The 19,107-nt window shown below is 43.7% G+C and overlaps 1 protein-coding gene across 4 annotated transcripts in view; it reads right to left on the bottom strand.

The window, feature by feature from the left end:
• Positions 1-14,070, bottom strand: part of DGKI (diacylglycerol kinase iota) — a 207,017-nt gene extending 192,947 nt beyond the window's left edge. For 3 of the 4 annotated variants that reach the window (XM_071551160.1, XM_071551161.1, XM_071551162.1), the window contains exon 1: positions 13,679-13,953. In XM_071551160.1, the coding sequence (XP_071407261.1) occupies positions 13,679-13,869 (191 nt within the window). In that variant the 5' untranslated portion in view covers positions 13,870-13,953. Of the gene's footprint in view, positions 1-13,678 lie in introns of all 4 variants that reach the window. The other variant, XM_071551159.1, reaches the window with a different exon arrangement.
• Between the last annotated feature and the right edge of the window lie 5,037 nt (positions 14,071-19,107).

The raw sequence follows: 19,107 nt of genomic DNA, 5'->3' as shown, positions 1-19,107 counted from the left end.
CAGCACCTGACAAATTGTGACACCGTTTGCAAAGCAACTGAATCAGAAACAAAAAGCTCCCGCTGTGTGTTCGGGTAGGAATGGGTGGGGAAGGGACTGTCATGCAGGATGCGGGGACTGCTGTCCAGGCACAGCCACAGCAACACCCGGGAGAACCCCATGTTTCCTGGACATGATCCTCATGTTGCAGGTGGGAGTGGGCAGGAGAGCTGACTTGTCAGCGAACAACCTCTGGAGAGACCAAGCTGCTTCTGTGGGAGAGGAATTCATGTCTTTCTCTTCTTCAGCCATTGGGTCAAATTGGGAGAAACTGAGCAGTGGTTCTGCCATCCCAGCTTTTTCCCTCCTCCTTTTCTTTCTTTCTGTGCTTCAGATCCCTCATGACTTCTTTCAATCTTGGAAAAATTACTAGTATAAAGTATTTCCTAGTGCACCCAAAGCATGACTTTCCACCATTCCTTTCTGTCCTCATCTCATATTATAATTGCTGGAAATGCCTATCTTTGCTCAGCTAAAGGGTTCAGAAGTCTGATTGGATCTGAAATGATCTAAACTTCTTTTTTTGACCTTCAGCCCTAAGCACAAGCACATGGGAGAAGCAGACATGCCAGAGCTCCCAGACCCAACAGTGGGCTTACATCCACATCCTTCAGGAGACAGTCAGGTTCAGCTTTCATTTGCTAAGATGTACAGCTGCAAAGGATAGGAAAATATAATCACTGGTGGCAGTAAGGCACGGCCATCTGGTATCTTGGCACTTTGCGTGTGAAAGAGGATGATCTCTGATTTTTTGGGAAGGAAAAGACATGAGCAATCTTAGGATAAAGGCCAAAGACTGAAAAGAAAGTGAATTACCTTTTTTTCTGCTAAGTCAGGAGAGAGGCATAATCAGTCTGTGATGGAAGCTCTCCCTGCCACTGCTGCACTGCAACTCTGCCTGAACAGTCAACAGCTCTTAGAAATTAGGAAATGAGGAGGAACGAACCCAGCAGTTCCACAACCATAGGTCAGCTCCCCTCCTCCTTCCATCTCTCTCCCCAAATCAGTCATCTTATATTCTCTTCCCACAGCAAAACAGTAGGAGCTGTGAAAGGAAAGGACACACTGGGGGCAGCTGTGGTTACTCTTCATCTGGACCAGGTACTAATATAAACACCAAACTCAAAACCTTTTTTCAGGAAAAAAAAAGAGAATTGGAAACATAAACAACTACTGTATGGATGGGACTGTGAAAACAGCTTTAGCCTATCAGAGCTCATGACAGAATTGCATTTTGTTGCTTTGTTTTCTGCATATGGAGGTGGGAATAAGGGGAGAAGAGCATGTAGAATAATCCAAGGATTATGGAAAAAATACCATATCGTCCAACCAAAGGATTAGAGAAGGTTTTTCTTTTAAATTCCCTGCTATCTGATCTCTCACCAGACATGAGGTAAAAATCAGAATGTGTTCTTTCCTGTTGAATAGGGGACTCTAGATGACTATGCATGAAGAAATAAAATTATTTGTGCATCTTAATAAACAACTCTTCCAGTTGCAGCCATCAGAAATAGCTCAGCTTTACGTTTTTCATTAAAAAAAAAAAGAAAGAAAAACATCATCACACACCAGGTTTTTCTGAAACATGTTCTCTCCAGGTCCATCCTGCCATGGACAGCATTTCTTAGAGTGCTTCCAACTTGAGACTGCCCACAGGCTTGAATGAACATACATAATGCTTGGCTTATGTTGTTGGTGTCCATCATATCCCCAAGATGGGTCTTAACAGCAGCTTGATACACACTGGGAAAGTCCAGGCTACTCTTAGAGGGAAAGACATGGAGTGTCTCCTCTGTAAAGCACAAAAGCTGTACTCTTGCCAGCCCTCCCTTTGGAGGGCACCAAAACCTCCCAGGCCAGTCTGCCAAAGCTATCCCTGCTAAAGATCATAGGTTTTCTCCCTCTCAAATGGATTAAAGTTTGATAGGTAAGGGTAAATATTTAGGAAAGAACTGCCACCCCTAGGTCACTAGACTGAAGGCCATCAGGTTAGCAGTTTCTAAACAGCACATATAAACCCTGTGAGGGGGCATCTTAAATGCTACATTGGTCTCAGTCCAGCTTGTAACCGCCCCAGCATCACGGCCAGCATTACTCATCCTTCTACTATGCGCTGAAAAAAGTGAAACCAAATGCTGCCAAGACAGAGACCAAATAACCTGACAGTCAGTAATTTTGCTGTTCACTCTGGAACACAGCACATTTATCAAATGATGATATGGCCCATATCAGACCCGAGGAAATGAAAAACACTGTTTCACTCTGCCATCCGGGCTGAATCAAGATTCCCAAAGCCAAAAGAGAGTCCTCACAATGTCAGAACACCACCCTGCACCCAATCCACTGTGAGCCTACTCCAGCATTGTTTGTTATGCATTAGTGGGGTTTGTCAGACACCTCCCAGCTTTCCTTTAATATCCAAAAAAGCTGGACCAAAAAAACAGCTGAAAAGCTGGAGAAGGCAACTTGTGCCTCTTCCTTTTTGTCATAGGTTTACATTGTACCGACAGGGAGAAGTCCAAAACAAGCCTCTATTTTTAAGTCCAATTAAAACATGCATGTAATTAAATTAAAACACTTAAAACACGCATGTAATCAGTTTGCAGCCTTTGCAACACAGTCTACCACTGCAAGGCTTGAAAACTTCCCCATATTGCAACTCTAAAGGCGAAAGGATGCAGTTTATCATGAGCATCTAAATAGTAAAGAGTCAGAGATAGAGCACTGGACCATAAAGCTCACACTAACCTTGGAGGCAGGAAAAAATCTGTTCAGCCAACCTCAATAACTTAAATCTAACCCTGCAGAATGTGAAGCCCAGTGTTCATGTATTTCTGTGTTCCTCATTCATTGTACCATGCACTGCACAGCCCCAGGTACATAAACCCACACAGAGCACCGGTGTCTGGGTGAAGGTAGGGCAACAAAGGCAAATTACAGAATTAAAAGGGACAGATAGCAACTAAAAAATAAAGAAGGCTAGAAATTCTATCATGGTAAACAACAGGAGGGCAAAACTACCTGCTCCAAAGCCAAATATAATGCCCTGCAAGAGGAGTGACAGTTGCAACTGTTGTCTACCTGGAGAGACAAAAATGAAAAATAAAGAACAGCCGAAGTTGTTTTCACCAGCGGAAGGCCACCCACAACCAAACATGCCAGCTTCACTGGTACTGTTGCTAATTCCTTCTTCAATGTCATTTTAAATGAAGCTGAAAAGTGGAGGTGACTATAACACCAGAAGCAAAGGTTCCTACCAGCACAAGCAGCTGGCAAGTCATTGGTACTGGATATCCCTTAGGGCACTGGCATCAAAGGCACTTATGTTTTGTTTCCTATCTACATGGGGGCTTGTAAAACTTGAATTCTCTCAGTGTCTCAACTTGCAAGTAACCTCAAAACTCATAATGAAACTTTATTCACATCTTTGGCATTTCACTTACTTTCAGAGGAGAGTCCATTGCCCTCTAGAGCATCATCTCAAAACCATAAATCAAGCTAACATCAGCAATTAATAACGAAGGACCTGGCCTAGTGTGCACCTACACATGGCACTTCATTCCCCTCAGAGTACCGGCAGGATTCTCAATGCTCCGGGTAGAATGAAACTCGATGTGTTTTCTCAACAAAAGGATATACTCCTGGGATCATTCACTAATTGGATAAAAGCATCAGAACTACCCCATTACCATCCCTAGAGGAAACTCATTAGCAACCTAATGAAATAAAGTGATGACAGGAAGGTATTTTCTCATCATCTTTTAATGCTAACAGGCTTTAAAGCTATTTTGCTTCCTCACCCCTTCCTATGGTGCCCAGAAACCCCATGGCACCTCTCAGAGCACCACAGGCAGTCCCCTCTCCTGCATATTATACAGCACCAGGGAGCAGTTTCAGAGTACAGGGGGATTCTAAGAAGTTCGATTCATCATCTTTGATGAATCTGTGCAATTGAAGCTTAATCCCTGCCCCACTTGGAAAATGTTCCCCAGTGGGTCAAACTTCCTGATGAGTCATACAGTTTAGAAGAAATACAATCCAGTTACTAGGGACTTTTCTGTTTGTTTTTATGACAGGCAAAACTCATGAGCATTTGAAAGAAATTAAAAACATAGAAACAAATTTTACAATTTTGAGATGTTTTGAAGTTGGTGAAATTACAAATATTGAAGCGAGTACTACATAAGCATAGTGCTTCTAATAATTATGTCTATATTAAATATGATAATTTCTTTTTCTCCTTCTGTGAAAAGCATCAGATCATACCCCCAAACACCTGTGTATCATAAAGCCTTCATCAGACATACTTTAGATGTACATATTAAACACATATTCCTTAGCAAGAGTGAGGAAGGACTGGATAACTCTGAATACATCTGAAGAGGATACTACAAAGCAGGACAAGATACCCATCAGAGCCCCACTACCCACAACACTGACCATTAAACAACTTCCTTCAAGTCCCTGGACACTGGTAAAGAGCTCACTTCTCTGCACCAAGAGCTCTTACATAGCCAGACAACCAAAGGCATCAATACAATTTATCTCTGCAATGCCTCCACAGCCTAGCTGAGGTTATAGGGCTGCCAGCGATACCATTCCCCACTGCCAATAAGTGAACTCATTGCTGATGGTATATACCTTATTGGCAGCCTGAGGGAACAGCATCCTTTATCTTCTCATCTCTCATGTTTAGCCATAAAAGTACACGGGAGGAGCAATGATCCCTTACGTTAGTATGCCTCAAACCCAAGTACAATTAGATACCTCCCTTCTCTCTGACTGCATGCCCACAACAATAAGATTAGTGTTAGGTAGTCTGTAGGACCAGTGAGCTGCAAAACTTGCTGGGTAGAATTTGAGTCACAGAATATGCTCAGTTAGAAGGCACCCATCGGGATCATCGAGTCCAGCTCTGGCCCTGCACAGGAAACCCCAAGAATCACGTCGGGTGCCTGAGAGCGCTGTCCAAATGCTGATGCCATGCATTTAAGGCTATAACCCCTCGAAGAAAAATAAAAGGTGAATGGACCAGATGACAAAAATAGCAGTTTCTCATCATGAACTCTAAGGTTTGAAGTTACCCAAGCTTTCAAACAGCTATTAAATGGAAAGGGATTCTGGCAGTGCCATTCAAAGCTGCAGCTGAATGAAAATCCAAGAGTAAAAGGTTCAGGATGTCGTTACCAAGCCTTTTTCTAGCACAAGTGATTCAAACTACCAAGCTTTCTCAAAAAAGCATTATAGAAAGTGCTGGAGAAAAATTAGGCTCAGTCCCAGAGTGCAGACAGGTTTAGCCCTGCACCAGCTTCCTTTGTCAAGAGCATAGTAGTTCATTACCATTCATTCCTCAGAAATATCACATAAATCTTTCCCTTCCCAAGCTTTATGCTGGTTCATTTCACTAAGTTAGCTGGAGGTGTCAGGGCATTCAGAAGAATCAATCAGTGTTCTGTGGCAGCCTCAGGCCTATGAAGCTCTTTAAAAATGTACCCTCCTGTTTGCTCAATGAAATAAGTAAGAAGCAAAGTTTCATAGAATCAAAGAATGTTTTGGTTTGAAAAAGATCTTAAGCATCATCTAGATCCAACCCCTCTTCTATGGGCAGAGACACCTTCCATTAGACCAGGTTTCTCAAAGCCCCATCCATCCTGGCCTTGAACATTTCCACGGACGGGGCATCCACAGCTACTCTGGGCAGTCTGTTCCAGTGCCTCACCACCCTCACAGTAAAGAATTTCTTCTTAATATCTAATCTAAACCTGCCCTCTTTCAGCTTAAAGACACTATCCCTCATCCTGCAATATTCTCTGCCTCTCCTGAAGTATAATGGACAAGTACTACACTTCGTTGTTTAAGAGAAGGCTCTGACCAGCACATCAGAATTTTTGTGAGACAAAACAAACAGTTCCTTCGTTGATGCTACACAGTCTCCTACTTCATTTGTGGATCTCTTCTGCAGAGTAAGATGAGGGTCTGTGGTCTTTTGCAAGTGAAAAAATTCTAGTGAAGTTTAAAGTAAAAAAAAACCAACAAACCACTTTTCTCTCTAACCACAGTCATTCCAAGCCCAGTGTTTTCCCAGAGACCAACTCAAGCACAGACTGGACACTCTGTGCCAGTCTGAGGCACACAGCAGCCAGCACATTAGACAAGGTGGTGCTGGTGTGAAGAGTGTACACATCTTGATTTTCACTGACAAATCCTCCCTGAATTCATTTATAGGCAAAATGCAAAAGACAAGTTTCCAGCGAGGGAGAAAAAGCCTTTTATGAGCTGGCTGAGAGGTAATCAACTTCCCTGCTGGCAGCATTAAGTGGGCTGTACATGCAGCAGCAACAGCCTTTCTAGGAGCTCAGCATCCCAAGAAAGGGCAACAGGAGAACTCAGGAGCTGAGAATATGGGCACCAGGGAGGACGTTGTATCCACAGGCCAGCATATCCACACCAAGAAAAGCAGGGAAACAAATAAAAATTGCAGTATAGACAAAAATGAGGAGTGAAACCAGAGAGACCTGGTTGCTTTAGATGTGCCTGCAAATGTGGGCCTCAGCTCCTGGCACTGTACTTTCCATCAGACCTATGGCCTTCACCATGAGCAAGCACATTAACATTTCATGTCCATAAATATGTATTACCTCAGAGGAAAGGACAGTTAAATAAAGGCTGAAAACCCACACACCATACATTGGAATTACCAACATAATGACATCCCTTCATCTCTTGTTCCTAGGCATTTATCCAGAGCATACACCAAGGCCCCCAAATGCACAGCCCACCCTGTACCCTGGTACGCTTTTCTCAGCCCACAAATGGTCCAGCAGTTATTTAGCATAAAGCACAGGTTGTTTCCTCACACAGTTGCAACTTGCAAAACACAAAGTGAAGTCCTTCTTGACCATGTCCCATCATACACCTTCTTTCAACTTGAAGCTGCTCCCTGTGACATGGCCCAACTCACACACAGCTATCAAATACCCAGCACTAACCCACATGGTGGCTCCTACAGATGCCACACACAAACGTACATGGGCATCTCTAGATGTGCTCTTACACATTTTTTCAAACACACCCAGTCCCACATAGCTTTTCTCTGCTAAGAGCAACGAATCACAGAATCATTCAAAAACCACAGGGAGGTGATAAAAACCCCAAACCAGCATCGGGACATGTGTGAAAAGTACAAGTGAATTCATGCATCACTCCCATTTATGAAGCATTTCTGAAAAACCAAAACAAGAACTTTGTAGAGTAAGACAAAAAAGAACTCAACTTTCCACACCCATTTTACTGCAAGCAAAATTCCTCATTGACAGTTCTCTAACTAGAAGAAGTGGACACAAAGAAGTGAACCTCCCATTACTGATTTTTTTCTACTATTATTATTATTCTTTCCCCTTCCCTCTTTTTGTTAATATTTGGGATATCCTGAATCTGAGGGTATTTCATTCCCAGGCTTTGCTGGATGCACCAATAAAGTAGCAGGAAGAGCATAGCAGACTGTTGCACATAGACATCTCCTTCCCAACAACTCAGCCAAACTGCCAAAAAAAAATCCAAGCAAACAAACAAATCTCTCAAAAGACTGGTGAGGCTTCAAGCAAATAATTTCATCAGCCCCATGACTGACTCAGGAGAGAAGAACTGACTACCTGCTCATTTATTCCAAAGGACTAGCCAGAACAAAAGTCTTTTTTCCACTTCATCAAAGTTATGTGGCATCTGAGTCAGCACTTTTTACACAGTGAAATTTTCCACCTGCAACAATCTGTGGGCAATCTGAGCCTACAGGTCCGTGCCTGTGCTACACAACAGCCTTATTATGTGCCCATAGAGGCTCCCACTTTCAGATCACTGATACACTTATCTCCTTCTGACTATGTACATAATTCCATTGCAGCTCACGTGTAATTTTATTCAGAGTTACCACTCACAACACCTCTTTTGTGAAGTGCTGCTAACGCCAGACACAGAAGGGAGAACATCAGACATGCTCTAAATTCAAAGACAGTCCCTTTACTCTGTGTGACCTACAGACATTAATGGCCAGACTTGCAGCCACATCTCAGTGTCAGGAGGAAAGTTTAAATGTCGACTTGGTTTTCCCATGGTATGATTCTTCTTTCTGACTATCACAGCTTTTTTCTGCATTTTGCTACAACACAGGAATTCCACCTCAAAGCTGTATCAATCAAACAGCTTCATAAAGGCCCCTTCAGGTACCAAAAATATCTAGTGTTCTGCTTTGGGTGAAAATGACAAAATGGTGATAAAAGTTTTAGGTGATAAAATGAATTGAGCTACTGTTATGAGAGTGGGTGGTAACAAGACTGTACAGCATATAAATGAAACTCTTAAAGGCAGTTGCAAGCAGATCTTATGAGATTCGGCTGGAGAGCAAGAATTATTTTCTTGACATTTGGTAGAAGATAAAAATTCATCCATCATTTTCATGCAGAAAAATCTCACTCATTTATAGAATTAGAATATATTAAAATTCGGGGAAACTTAAGTAAAATTAATCAAGACAATCAAAAGATCAAAGGCTTGTGTTGGGTGTTTTCATTTTTACAAATGCCATCCAGCCTTAATTATTTATAATACTTCACACTACACTAGTAAATACTGCTATATTTCATAAAATAATTAAGTCTTAGTAGTAGGAGACACCTCTACTATCCTATCTCTATTTAATATTTACTGAGGGAAGTGATGGGCGTTTTATGATTGCTATCATGTCTGTAAATAAATGAAGCAAAAACGTGAGGATATTTCCTACCCTTACATTTCTATTTTGGTCTAAAACCCCATCTGTAGTCTCAGGTATTTATATGTTCATCAACAGTGGCAAGGCTTATGTAATCAAGGATTTCCCAGAACTTTTCTGCTGTAACTTTTTCCCCTTCAAATGCAGTGACAAAACCAACTCTAATTATAACTCCTATTACTTTTTGCCACGACAGACAAGCAGTTACTGCTGATGGTGCAGGAGGAGAGGCCAGCTTGATTCTGGGCTTCTGCTTGCAGAAGAAGGGTTGGGAAAGCACACAGGGCACATCCTGAACAGATTCATTTGGCAAGTCAGAGAGGAATGTCAGCCAAGGAAATCCAAATCACCTATTTTAGATGGTGCTGTTTCTGAGTGGAATTGGGTGGCCAGTGGACACAGTGAGCTGTGAAATGCAGCACCTCCAGCCACTTCCATTACCAAAAGGGAAATGACTGGTTTCTTGCTCAGACAAGACACCTCAGTGAAAGACAGAGCATGATAACTGAGCTGCCAAGACTCCCAGATGATTCCTTATGATCCCACTTTTGGAAATTCCCAAGTCATATACAAGCAAGAATTCTAAAGGCTGCCACCCACTGCCTCAGACAGAATTTTGGCACTTGGTCAAAATGAAAACACATTTCTCTAGAGAAAAATTATTCCCTGGTGACAAATGTTTGCCAAACATCACTTCAGCTCTCACAAAAGGGCCATTAAAACTTATAAATTTAGTTTTATTTCCAACACCACTAATCAAGATACCCTGGATTTCTAAATAATAGTTAATTAAGAGATTAAAAACCATTTGCTTTATTGATGGTTTTAGTTAGTTTACTTTTTAGGTTATGTTGGTTGTTTTGGTTTAAAGGTGGTTTGATTGTTTGGTCTTTTGGGGTTATTTTATTTTATTTTACTTGTATTTTTACTATTTCTCTAAGCTTAAACAATTACATGACAAGACTGCATTTCAGACAAGTTTAGAGTTGCAAATACTGCAAGAAAACTGCCAGATGGAGCTTTATTTCCACAGTTTCTTCTTGGCTTTTTATTGTGGAAATATTCTTACTGAGTATCCCTTTAGTATAACCTGAATTTCTCTTTATATCAAGAATTACTTTGGGAAAGCAACTTTAATCTCTGCTTTATCTGAAAGAGATCATGAGGTTCCTCACAGAAGTTTGCAGTTGCAAAAAAAAGTTACAAGGAAAGAAAAATTTACCTAATAGCTTTGTGTCCCAATGTCTTGTAAATATTTTGCTGGGTTTAGGAATGTAGGGTGTTAATACTACTCCAAGAACCAGATGGCAGAAAGCCTTTCTTTCTGGCAGATGTACATATTTAATTCAGTTTCTTGTTTTGATTTACCGATCTTTTCACAGCTGGGTGGGAAACTGAACTTTTATTTCTATCAGTTTATGAAGAAAAAACCCCAAGCTTTTCATTTTGTGAGCCCATATATCAGATTTTAAGCAGAAAAGCCAAACCATCATTAAGATCCCTAATTCCATATTTGCAGTGTAAAAACATAAGCCCTAAAACTTGCTGTTTAGCTGTTGGCATCCTCATGTCAGCATCCAACTCTTAAGTCAGTTGGCCTCATTTAGCAGCATGAGGCTGAAAAGGGAGACCATTTCTCTGGTTTTCACTCAGTCTACACAGCAACCAGCTCTGCAAGATACCCCTCATCAAGGGATTGAGGCTCCTGATTGCAGAGCTCCCCTTCTCTTCGCTCTCCCCCAGCGGTTCCCACCGGCTGAGCCCCGGCGGCAGCGCCCCCGGTACATCAGGCAGGGCAGGCGCCCCGTCTGCAAATTAGGAGCCACTTAAGGGACGCGTGTTGGCAGCACTTACACACACAGAAACAGACACACTCGAAACCCATTAGCTCATGCACAGGCACAGACTAGCGGCACATCCCCCCTGTGCGTGTATACATAATCACACCACAGTACTGGAAAGGAAACAACAAGCAAACATCTGCTTTTGACGGAACGATGAGGTTTTGGGGCGGACAATGAGCTTTGTGCGTTGTCAAGTGCAAGGTGGGGATGGCTGGGAACATGGCAAGGTCGTGGGAGTTTTCAAGCTCCCTGAGAGGCACACCTGTGTTATTTAAAGGAAGTTTTGCCTCCTGATGGTTTGATTCGGGGATAAACATGCATACATTGTTATTTACTACACAAAATCATTACATATTTAACACAGCAGTTTCTTCCTTTGAAGCTAGTGGCCGCAGCAGTACAAAATATTGATTTCTGAACTATGTTTTGGTACAAGTCTAGAGAAACTAACAAGATATTTGCATGCAACGAGTATGTGAGTATTTGCATTATAATAAAAGAATTTGCTATTTAGAAACAAGGAGAAAAAAAGAGAGGAGGGGGAAGATAGTACTTTAAGCCAGTCTCAGGTAAACCATAGTGTCATAATATTGGTACAACAAATATTTTGCTTCCTTTTATCTTTTGTGTCAATACTTTGACCTCTCTTTCAGCCACCTATTTCATTCTTTCAACTGCCACCAACTGATTCATTTTTTCACACTTTCATGAATCTTTATTATTTTAAGCAAGTTCCAGCTGTTGTGGGTTTTTCCCTGCATGTATAAGTACAGCTGTATAGGTGTATTTCAATATAAATGCACCCACATACAGAATCCTAAATGAGCTGTTTGAAAGTTTGTGTGAAGCCTTGAGTAAGTTCTATTGTACCAGTGGATAAGGGAGTCCAAGTGCCAACATAAATAGACTTTCCTGTATATAATATAGCCATTTACACTTGCAAATGTATTTCAACACCATAATTTACTGAGAGAAATGGTAGCAATTTAAAGAGCCTGGGGATGCAGGGTGTGGAGAGCTCAGCGGAGGTCCTTTGTCAAAGTTTTCTACTCTTACATACCCAGATTGTGCTCATTATAGATAAATGAAAGAGTGCAAATTATGTACAGGAAAGTAGCTCCAGAAGCGAAAAAGGTGTGGAAATCCAAGGATGCAAAGAAAATGTACTTTCTTGCACATATCAAGTAGAACAATTAATACGAATAAAGAGATGCTTAAGAAAAGGCTTTTATATCTGAAGGTTCAGGACTTGTTGAACACTTGCCTAGATAGAGGAGAGGCAGGAGTAAGAAGAGGAAAAAAACCCTGTTTCCTGCTACAATTTTTATTATGAGGCCCTTACAAATACTGACCCTGTGGGAAACCAAGAATATCTATGTCTCTAACATATTTCTAAGACAATCTAGAGAGCTGAACATTATAAACAGACTTTAGTATCTCTTCCCTGCATCCCCTACCCCTCCCAAAAAAGGCAGAAGGTGCCAAAAGACTTACTCCAAGACTTACTGCAAACCCCCTGCCTTCTGTACTAAGAGCAGACACATTAGGAAACCTTTCTCGTTAGCAACTGCTTTACTCCCAACAGTTCACCTACAGACTCTGCCTTTACCTGCAACAGGCTTGCCCCTAAATGGTCTGTGCTAAGAAAACTGACAGGGTACAAACGCGAAAGTACTGAGAGATGACTGACTGATGGAGAGTTTTATAGCTGTCCAGTAATTTCTCATTTTCACATCACTCACCTTGTTGCAAATGAATCATCCCAGACTTCACATTCACCAGTGGGATCATCGGCCCTTATGGGGAAAGTCTCTCTGCACACATGAAGTATTATATAAAAGTTTGGCTATGAATAGTGTTTAATTACATCATTTTTAAGCCCTGTCACATGCAGAGCTTATACTCAGACCAGCTACTAAGCTATCTCAGATGTAAATTGACAGCAGGTTAAGTATCCCCATGTAAGGGGAGATTCTTCAGCTAATTTACCTCAGGCTAGAGGCACTCTCTTCTTGCAGAGACAGAACAAGTACCAACTCTGTGTTCTCTATCTTCCCAGCTGAGAGGGCTTGTCCCTAAGCACACTCGAATACTAGTTACTGATAGTGTGCTGCCTTCAGAGAGGCTTTGCAGCTAGAATTAGGTGAGACTCAAAAACTTTTTGGCATTAAGCCTCTCAGACAGCAATCAGCTTCAGCAGATGTTGACCATTAACAGATCCTAGCTGGTAACAGAAAAGCAGGCAAGCCCCACCAGCAGCTGCTTCACACAGGTGTATTTACAGAAGGTAGAAACCCATTTATTTGTCATCAGAGATACGAGATAAATGCAGAGCCATAAAAATCCAAGACCCTGGTTATGAAAGCAACGCCCTGCTTTGGCATGCCCTGTGGCACCCCGGTGGCCGCCCGCTCTCAGCCCTCCGCCCGCAGCCACGCGTGGGGGTGCTGGGCACAGCAGCCCACCTGCCTTGTCAGGCGCTGGGCTTATGCAACTGCTGCTGGCACGGGTGAAGAGCAGGCGGGGAGGGGGGACCTGAACCCCGTGAGAACTCCCACGGAGAAACCCCTCTCGGGAGCGGCGGTGCCACCAGAAAGGTTTTTCCGATCCCAGCAGCGAGCGTTTGGAGGCGCCGGGAGCACGGGCGGCTGTCTTATTAGCGAAAAGGGCAAAGCGCAGAGAGACCTATTCCCCTGACAGCCAGGCAAGATCCCCGACTCTCTCTCCGAGTAACTCAGAAGTTCACACACGTACAACGACACCCTCCCCATCTTCCCTGGCGCTGCCGCGCCAGAGGAGCACCCCAAACCTGACGGCAGCAGCGGGGCTGAGAGCAGGTCGCCGGCTTACCGGAATGCCGATCTGGGAGGGCTCTTTAAGCTTCGGGATAAGGAAAAAGCCCCTCCGCCTCCAGGGTGCTGCCTTCACGCCGCTGCCCGGGCGCACCGCCGCCGGACCCACCTGCCTCCTCCCCACCCAGGGGCAACCGGTGCCCAACAGGCTCCCCCGAGAGGCGCCCGGCACCCACCTGTAGGACACCTGCTTCCTGAACGTGAGGCTCCGCAGCTTCTCCTCCAGCGACTCTTCTGCCGCTGACAATCCCGGCTCCTCCGGAACCCCAGCGGCACCCGCCGCCTCCCCGCCACCCTCGGCACCCCGGCAGCCGCCGCCACCCGCCGCCCCCGTCTCCTCTCCGCCGGCTGCAGCGGGGGGGTTCATTGCGTCGGGGCAGTGGGGCCGAGAAGGAGGAGGAGGAGGCGGGGGCAGGGGAGGGCCGGCCGACGGCTGCAGGCGCTGAGGGGCAGCGGTGGCCGGGGGACCGCAGCTCCCGGGGCCGCGGGGCGCGCTGCGAGCCGCGGCGGCTGCAAATGGCAGCGCGACCGCGCAGCATCCATCGGCGGCCGCACTGCAGCGGGGCATTGTGGGAAACTCCCGGTCGGCCACGCCCCGCCGCCCGCCAGCCAATCGCCGCGCCGCTCCCGCAGCCGCTCCCCCGCGACCGCGCCCTGCCCAGCCGAGCCCACCCATCCCCGCCTTGGCGTCCCCCGCGCCCGGAGCCGCCCGCCGTCACATCAAAAGCAGCTTCGAGACCCAGCTCGGGTGCCCCGCAGCACCCAAAGCCGCCCCCTCCGCCTTACACCCCGAGCTGGTTTGTCTGTAAGTTGCTTCTGATTTTCTCCCGAGGCGACCTCAATTTCCCGTAACCAGAATCAAAGCACTCAACTTCAAAGAGATACCTTTTGACACAAGCATCACGGTGCCCCTTCGTAAAATTAATTGTCCTCCCACCTTGTTCCCTCCGTGTCCCTTTTCTTCATTGAAGGGCACTAAGGAAGACTTTAGAGGTAGGTGTCAGTATGGAGCTGTTAAGCACACAAGCTGGCAGTGACAATAAGATTAAAAAGTACAGAAAAGGTCAAGGTCTGTGACTATACAGAAATTACGGCAGGAATTATGCACAGCCGGGGCTTTGTTTTCTGTATCCAAAAGTGCTCCAAGGTATAATGAGATTCAAAATAGACATAAGAAAAAATAAGAGAAGCATGAACAATGACACTCTACAGAGAGGGCAGAGTCTACAGAAACAGATTCAGAACCTTCCCAGATCCACGGATGATTTCCCTGAGCAGCCTTGCCCCTTCATGATCCCTGTGGCACAACACAGCCAGTGCCAGGATTGGAAATCAAACAGATAACAACATTTACCTGCTCCCCATAAGCACCAGCATGCAAATGTTCCAAAATCTTGGGCAGCAATAAGTTTTATGACAGTCAATAGATTCCTGACACCTGATCCTTGCTCCTCCAACCTCATTTAAGGATTCAGCTTCTCCACATGTAGCACATATTGTGTATACATCTTTCGCCTCAGCTTCAGCACTGACAGGCTCTTCAAGCCAGCCAATTAATATCTCTCTGTTCCTGTTGGCAGTAGAGAAAGGTGATGAAAAGTGGATCTTTCTACTCCATTATGAGTATTTAAAAGTTGAACCAACCTTCAACTTTATATTCTACCCCTGTGCATAACCAATGCATTCATTCCCTACATGCACAGGTGCTTCCCCCAACAGGTATATACATTTTCTCCTCCAAATCTCAGAGCTTTTTGTTACTAATAAAGCACACAGACTGAAACATAATGAAGCAATATAATACCTCACCTATTAGAAGTAAAACTGACGTTATGCAGAACTGTAAAAAAAGTCGGGATCCTGCTCCAAGCTGTGTGCAGGGAGATTTACAAACCAGCATGGAGCTCTTCTGGAACCATCAGTGCCTTTTGCAAGGAGACCTGGGATCTCAATTGTAAAGTCTCCAGTTAAACTTCCAGGGAAATGAGCAGCCAATGTTGCTTGTGAAAGCATTCAACTTAAGAGCATGTGACAAGCATTTTTTTCAGTACAGAAGTAAACCATTTTGGGATGAAATTGTCAAGACCAGTTCAGAATCAACCCAACAGCCAGTTTCAAGGACGAGGAACAGCACTGTAAGTCCCTCTCTCATCAGTGGTATCTTTGAGGTTTCATCTAGGTGAAAACCATGTGGTCCATTGCTATGAGAAGATTGCAATGATGTGCAAAAAAACCCCTTTAACTGTAAGTTAATTTTGCACTTGGAGAGCAGAACAATATGCATCATCTCACAGCTTTATTCTCTTAGCCTTTGGTCCACATGAGAACAGCTCTGTGGCCTGTGCCCTAGCTAATTGCTCCAGCTCCCACACAGCATCTGGAGCAAAGCCTAACAACTAATAAGAATTTCCTACCATCTCTCTGTACCACTGAGCCACCTCCTCTTCCAGCATAAGCCCTCCTGGAATTCCTGCTTGTCAATAACCATTTTGCCCACATGACCAGATTTACACTCTGCTCTGGGATCACCTGTTTTTACTTTGACTGCTGCAACTTGCATGACTCATTTGCAACATGAAGTGCTAAATTGACTTCCTATGCCTTTTTCTGAATATGAGCAATTATGAGACAATCTGAGGCTCACAAAGGAAAGCCCTTCTTACACAATTACACCTGTGGTGTAGCTGTCAATCCCTGTGGTTAGAGCAAGGCAGCAACAGCAGAAGCTTTGGAAGAGCATCATTTTTGTTCCAATATGTGGCTGCAGACATACTGCTGGATCAGGAGGGAAAGGAGGAGCACAAAAAGAGATTTTTAGCAGGTTTTGACAGTATCTGAGATTATCATGCTAGCAAACACCTGAATTCCCATGTCTAAGTTCTCATCTCTTTAAGCCTTGTCAGGTTTAGAGGTGCACCTCACATCACTCTGCAGTGACTCCCCTGCTTACCTGGGAGAGCTGGTGAGGTTCAGCAAGTGGGGAGTGCTTTTTCCTGGGGGAAACTTCTCATCATACTGCAGGCTTTGAATAGCATGGATTAGAATTCTACCTAGAATAGGATGGATGGTGGGAATGAAAGAGGAAATGCAGCAAAAGAAGATTTCAGCCTTTTGGAGTAAAGCCAAGGGAAGGAGGTTTGTTCCATTACTCACATGCCTGATAAATCCCATTTTGAACACTCCAGTGTGCACAGACTGTGTGCACTGCAGTAAGTTTTATTCAGAATGAGAGGGACTGAAACTTTTTTTCTAATAGAAAAGAAGTGAATATATGAAAAAGGGCATTGAGGAAGAAAAGGGTGGGGCAGCCTTACTTGTTTAGTGTGCTAGGCTACCCCATGAGAAGTTAGTCTGCTTTAAATGTTCCATATTCTTTAAGCGCATACAGAATTCATCCTCAGGAAAACCTTTAATATTCAACCTCCAGGAAAACATACAAAATATATTTATACACATGTGTAGATATGTGTTGGCACCCCCTCAAATTTTTCTTCTATTTTTAAATGTGACTGAACAAGCAGACAGCTTCTCTTTCCAGATCCAGTGCTGATAGATACACCCCCAACAACATTCACTTTTGATCAGCATGTGAAGTTCCAGTATAGCAGGTAACTGAGGGATGCTGAGGCTCAGCATGGAGAGACACCGCTCAGATTAGCAGATTGCTCTGCTGGGCAGGGCTGTTTCATCCTGAAACAATTAGCTCTTTGGCTAGTTACTGCTTTCTGGTACATTCCATTTATTTTTACCATTTTTCATCTGTTTTGAAACACTGCTCCCCTTTCTGCCTGTAGGCTGCCATAGCCAGAAATATGACCTGGTACCTGGTGCCAAGGTGTTCAGTGGAGGTAACAAGGGTCTGATCCTCGCTTGGAAGTGCCTTCACAGATAGCATGGATTTCAATCAGATTTTTACCACAGAGGTTTAAAAAAGAGGGATGACCAGAACCTAAGCATTCCTTTATACAGTGGAATTGAGACAACCCAACAATCAAGGACTTTCTCTGCAGTGATTATCTTCTCTCAGCTGTACCTCAGCAAAGATAGGGGCCAGAACTTGTAGTTTCCTCCTTACTGGAGATACACAAAATAGTAATTTTATAGCAATGTCTAGAGCTCCTGTAGACACAATGTAAGATTAATTCAATAATAAAAAGTCAAAGAAGTCATTCCTGCAGACCATCTGAAGCCCACAAAGAGACAACACCAAGAAAATGAGAAGTCAAATAAATCACTTCAACTTTTTGAAGCACAAACTATGGAGAGACAAGACACGCTAGCATTATTATTAATTAGGAAAGAAACATGTTTTTGTTTCCAAGCATTAGCTCTTTTGGGTCACCTTGCTTTGCCTAATCTCAATGTGCTTTATACAGAGGAGGAAGGCACCATGGACTTTGCAGACCAGGAATCTGAAGCATTGAGAAAGGTAAGCCAAACTCACCAGAATTCTAAAAAAATTACCAGATTGTAAAAAAAATCCTTAAGCAAACAATCCAGGAAAGAGAGCATCAGGAATAACTCTTCCATGGAATACTTCAAGAGGGATGATGTCTCTGCTGCTGTAAAATAGGTATAAGCAATAGCTAACAGCAAAGGGGGAAGACTTACCACCCACCATGCCATGAGAGGCACCACAAGTTGCGTTAGGACATCATTCCTCCTGCTCTGCAATGGGAATCAGCCTAAGAAAAGAGTATCAAAATTCACCCTATACTTCAAACAGCAACATGCTTTTCAAAGAACAGCATGTACTGGAGACTGATAGGTACCGAGGAGACAGCTCATCAACCAGCATTTCTCCATTGTATGTGGGTTTCTTTTTTAATCACAGACTCCCTGCAGCATCTCCTGCTGTGTGATGATTTAAGGGTAAGACTGAGATCCAAGGAGATTCTTAACCAATCGTTAATCACAGGTCCATGTTTTGTATGCTTGGAGGAACTGAGCTCAGCTAAAACTAAGCAGAGGGTAACTTTCCCAATCAGTCACAGCCTAATGATTTTTCTCTAAAAATGCTATTTATGGCTTAATGCTGCTAACAAGTGCCCTAGATCAATAGTTCTGGCAAGTGAAATTACCTGTTCAGAAAGCAAGAAGCACCCAGGGTAGACCTTAGGAGGGACATTTTTTTCCCCTTCACTGCCTATTTCTTTTGCTACTTTAACCTTTTTAACCCAAAACTAAAGCATTTCTGAAAATCCACATCAGCCACAAATTTAGTGCAGGCCATGGTGGTCCAATTTTCATGGTATGCTGCCTTCTCCAATCTCTAAAGCAGTCTTCTTAAAGAGGCCTTGAAAAGGAGGCACTAAACCCATCTTTCATCCTCTCATTTTCAGTTCAGTAAAGCTGGAACTATTACTTCCATCGCTAGTATTTCCTGCAGAGGATAAATTCTTGGTTGCTTTTGTATGGATGCACAATACTCATATATGAGGTTTCTTTCCTAGTAGAAAACTGGCATAAAACAAATTACTGTACTATTTGTGATGCCAGCTCTGAACATGGTAATTTTCACATTTGCATTAGGCAATCTATTAAGTTCCCTGGATTGCCAGCAAAGCCAGAGAGTCCCCAGACTGTAAGAACTTAGGCACTTTCC

The sequence above is a fragment of the Pithys albifrons genome, chromosome 3, assembly GCF_047495875.1.
Source record: "Pithys albifrons albifrons isolate INPA30051 chromosome 3, PitAlb_v1, whole genome shotgun sequence".
NCBI classification, from domain to species: Eukaryota; Metazoa; Chordata; class Aves; order Passeriformes; family Thamnophilidae; genus Pithys; species Pithys albifrons.
The sequence above is the reverse complement of the archived record's forward strand: the minus strand, read 5'-3'. Positions and strand labels throughout refer to the sequence as shown.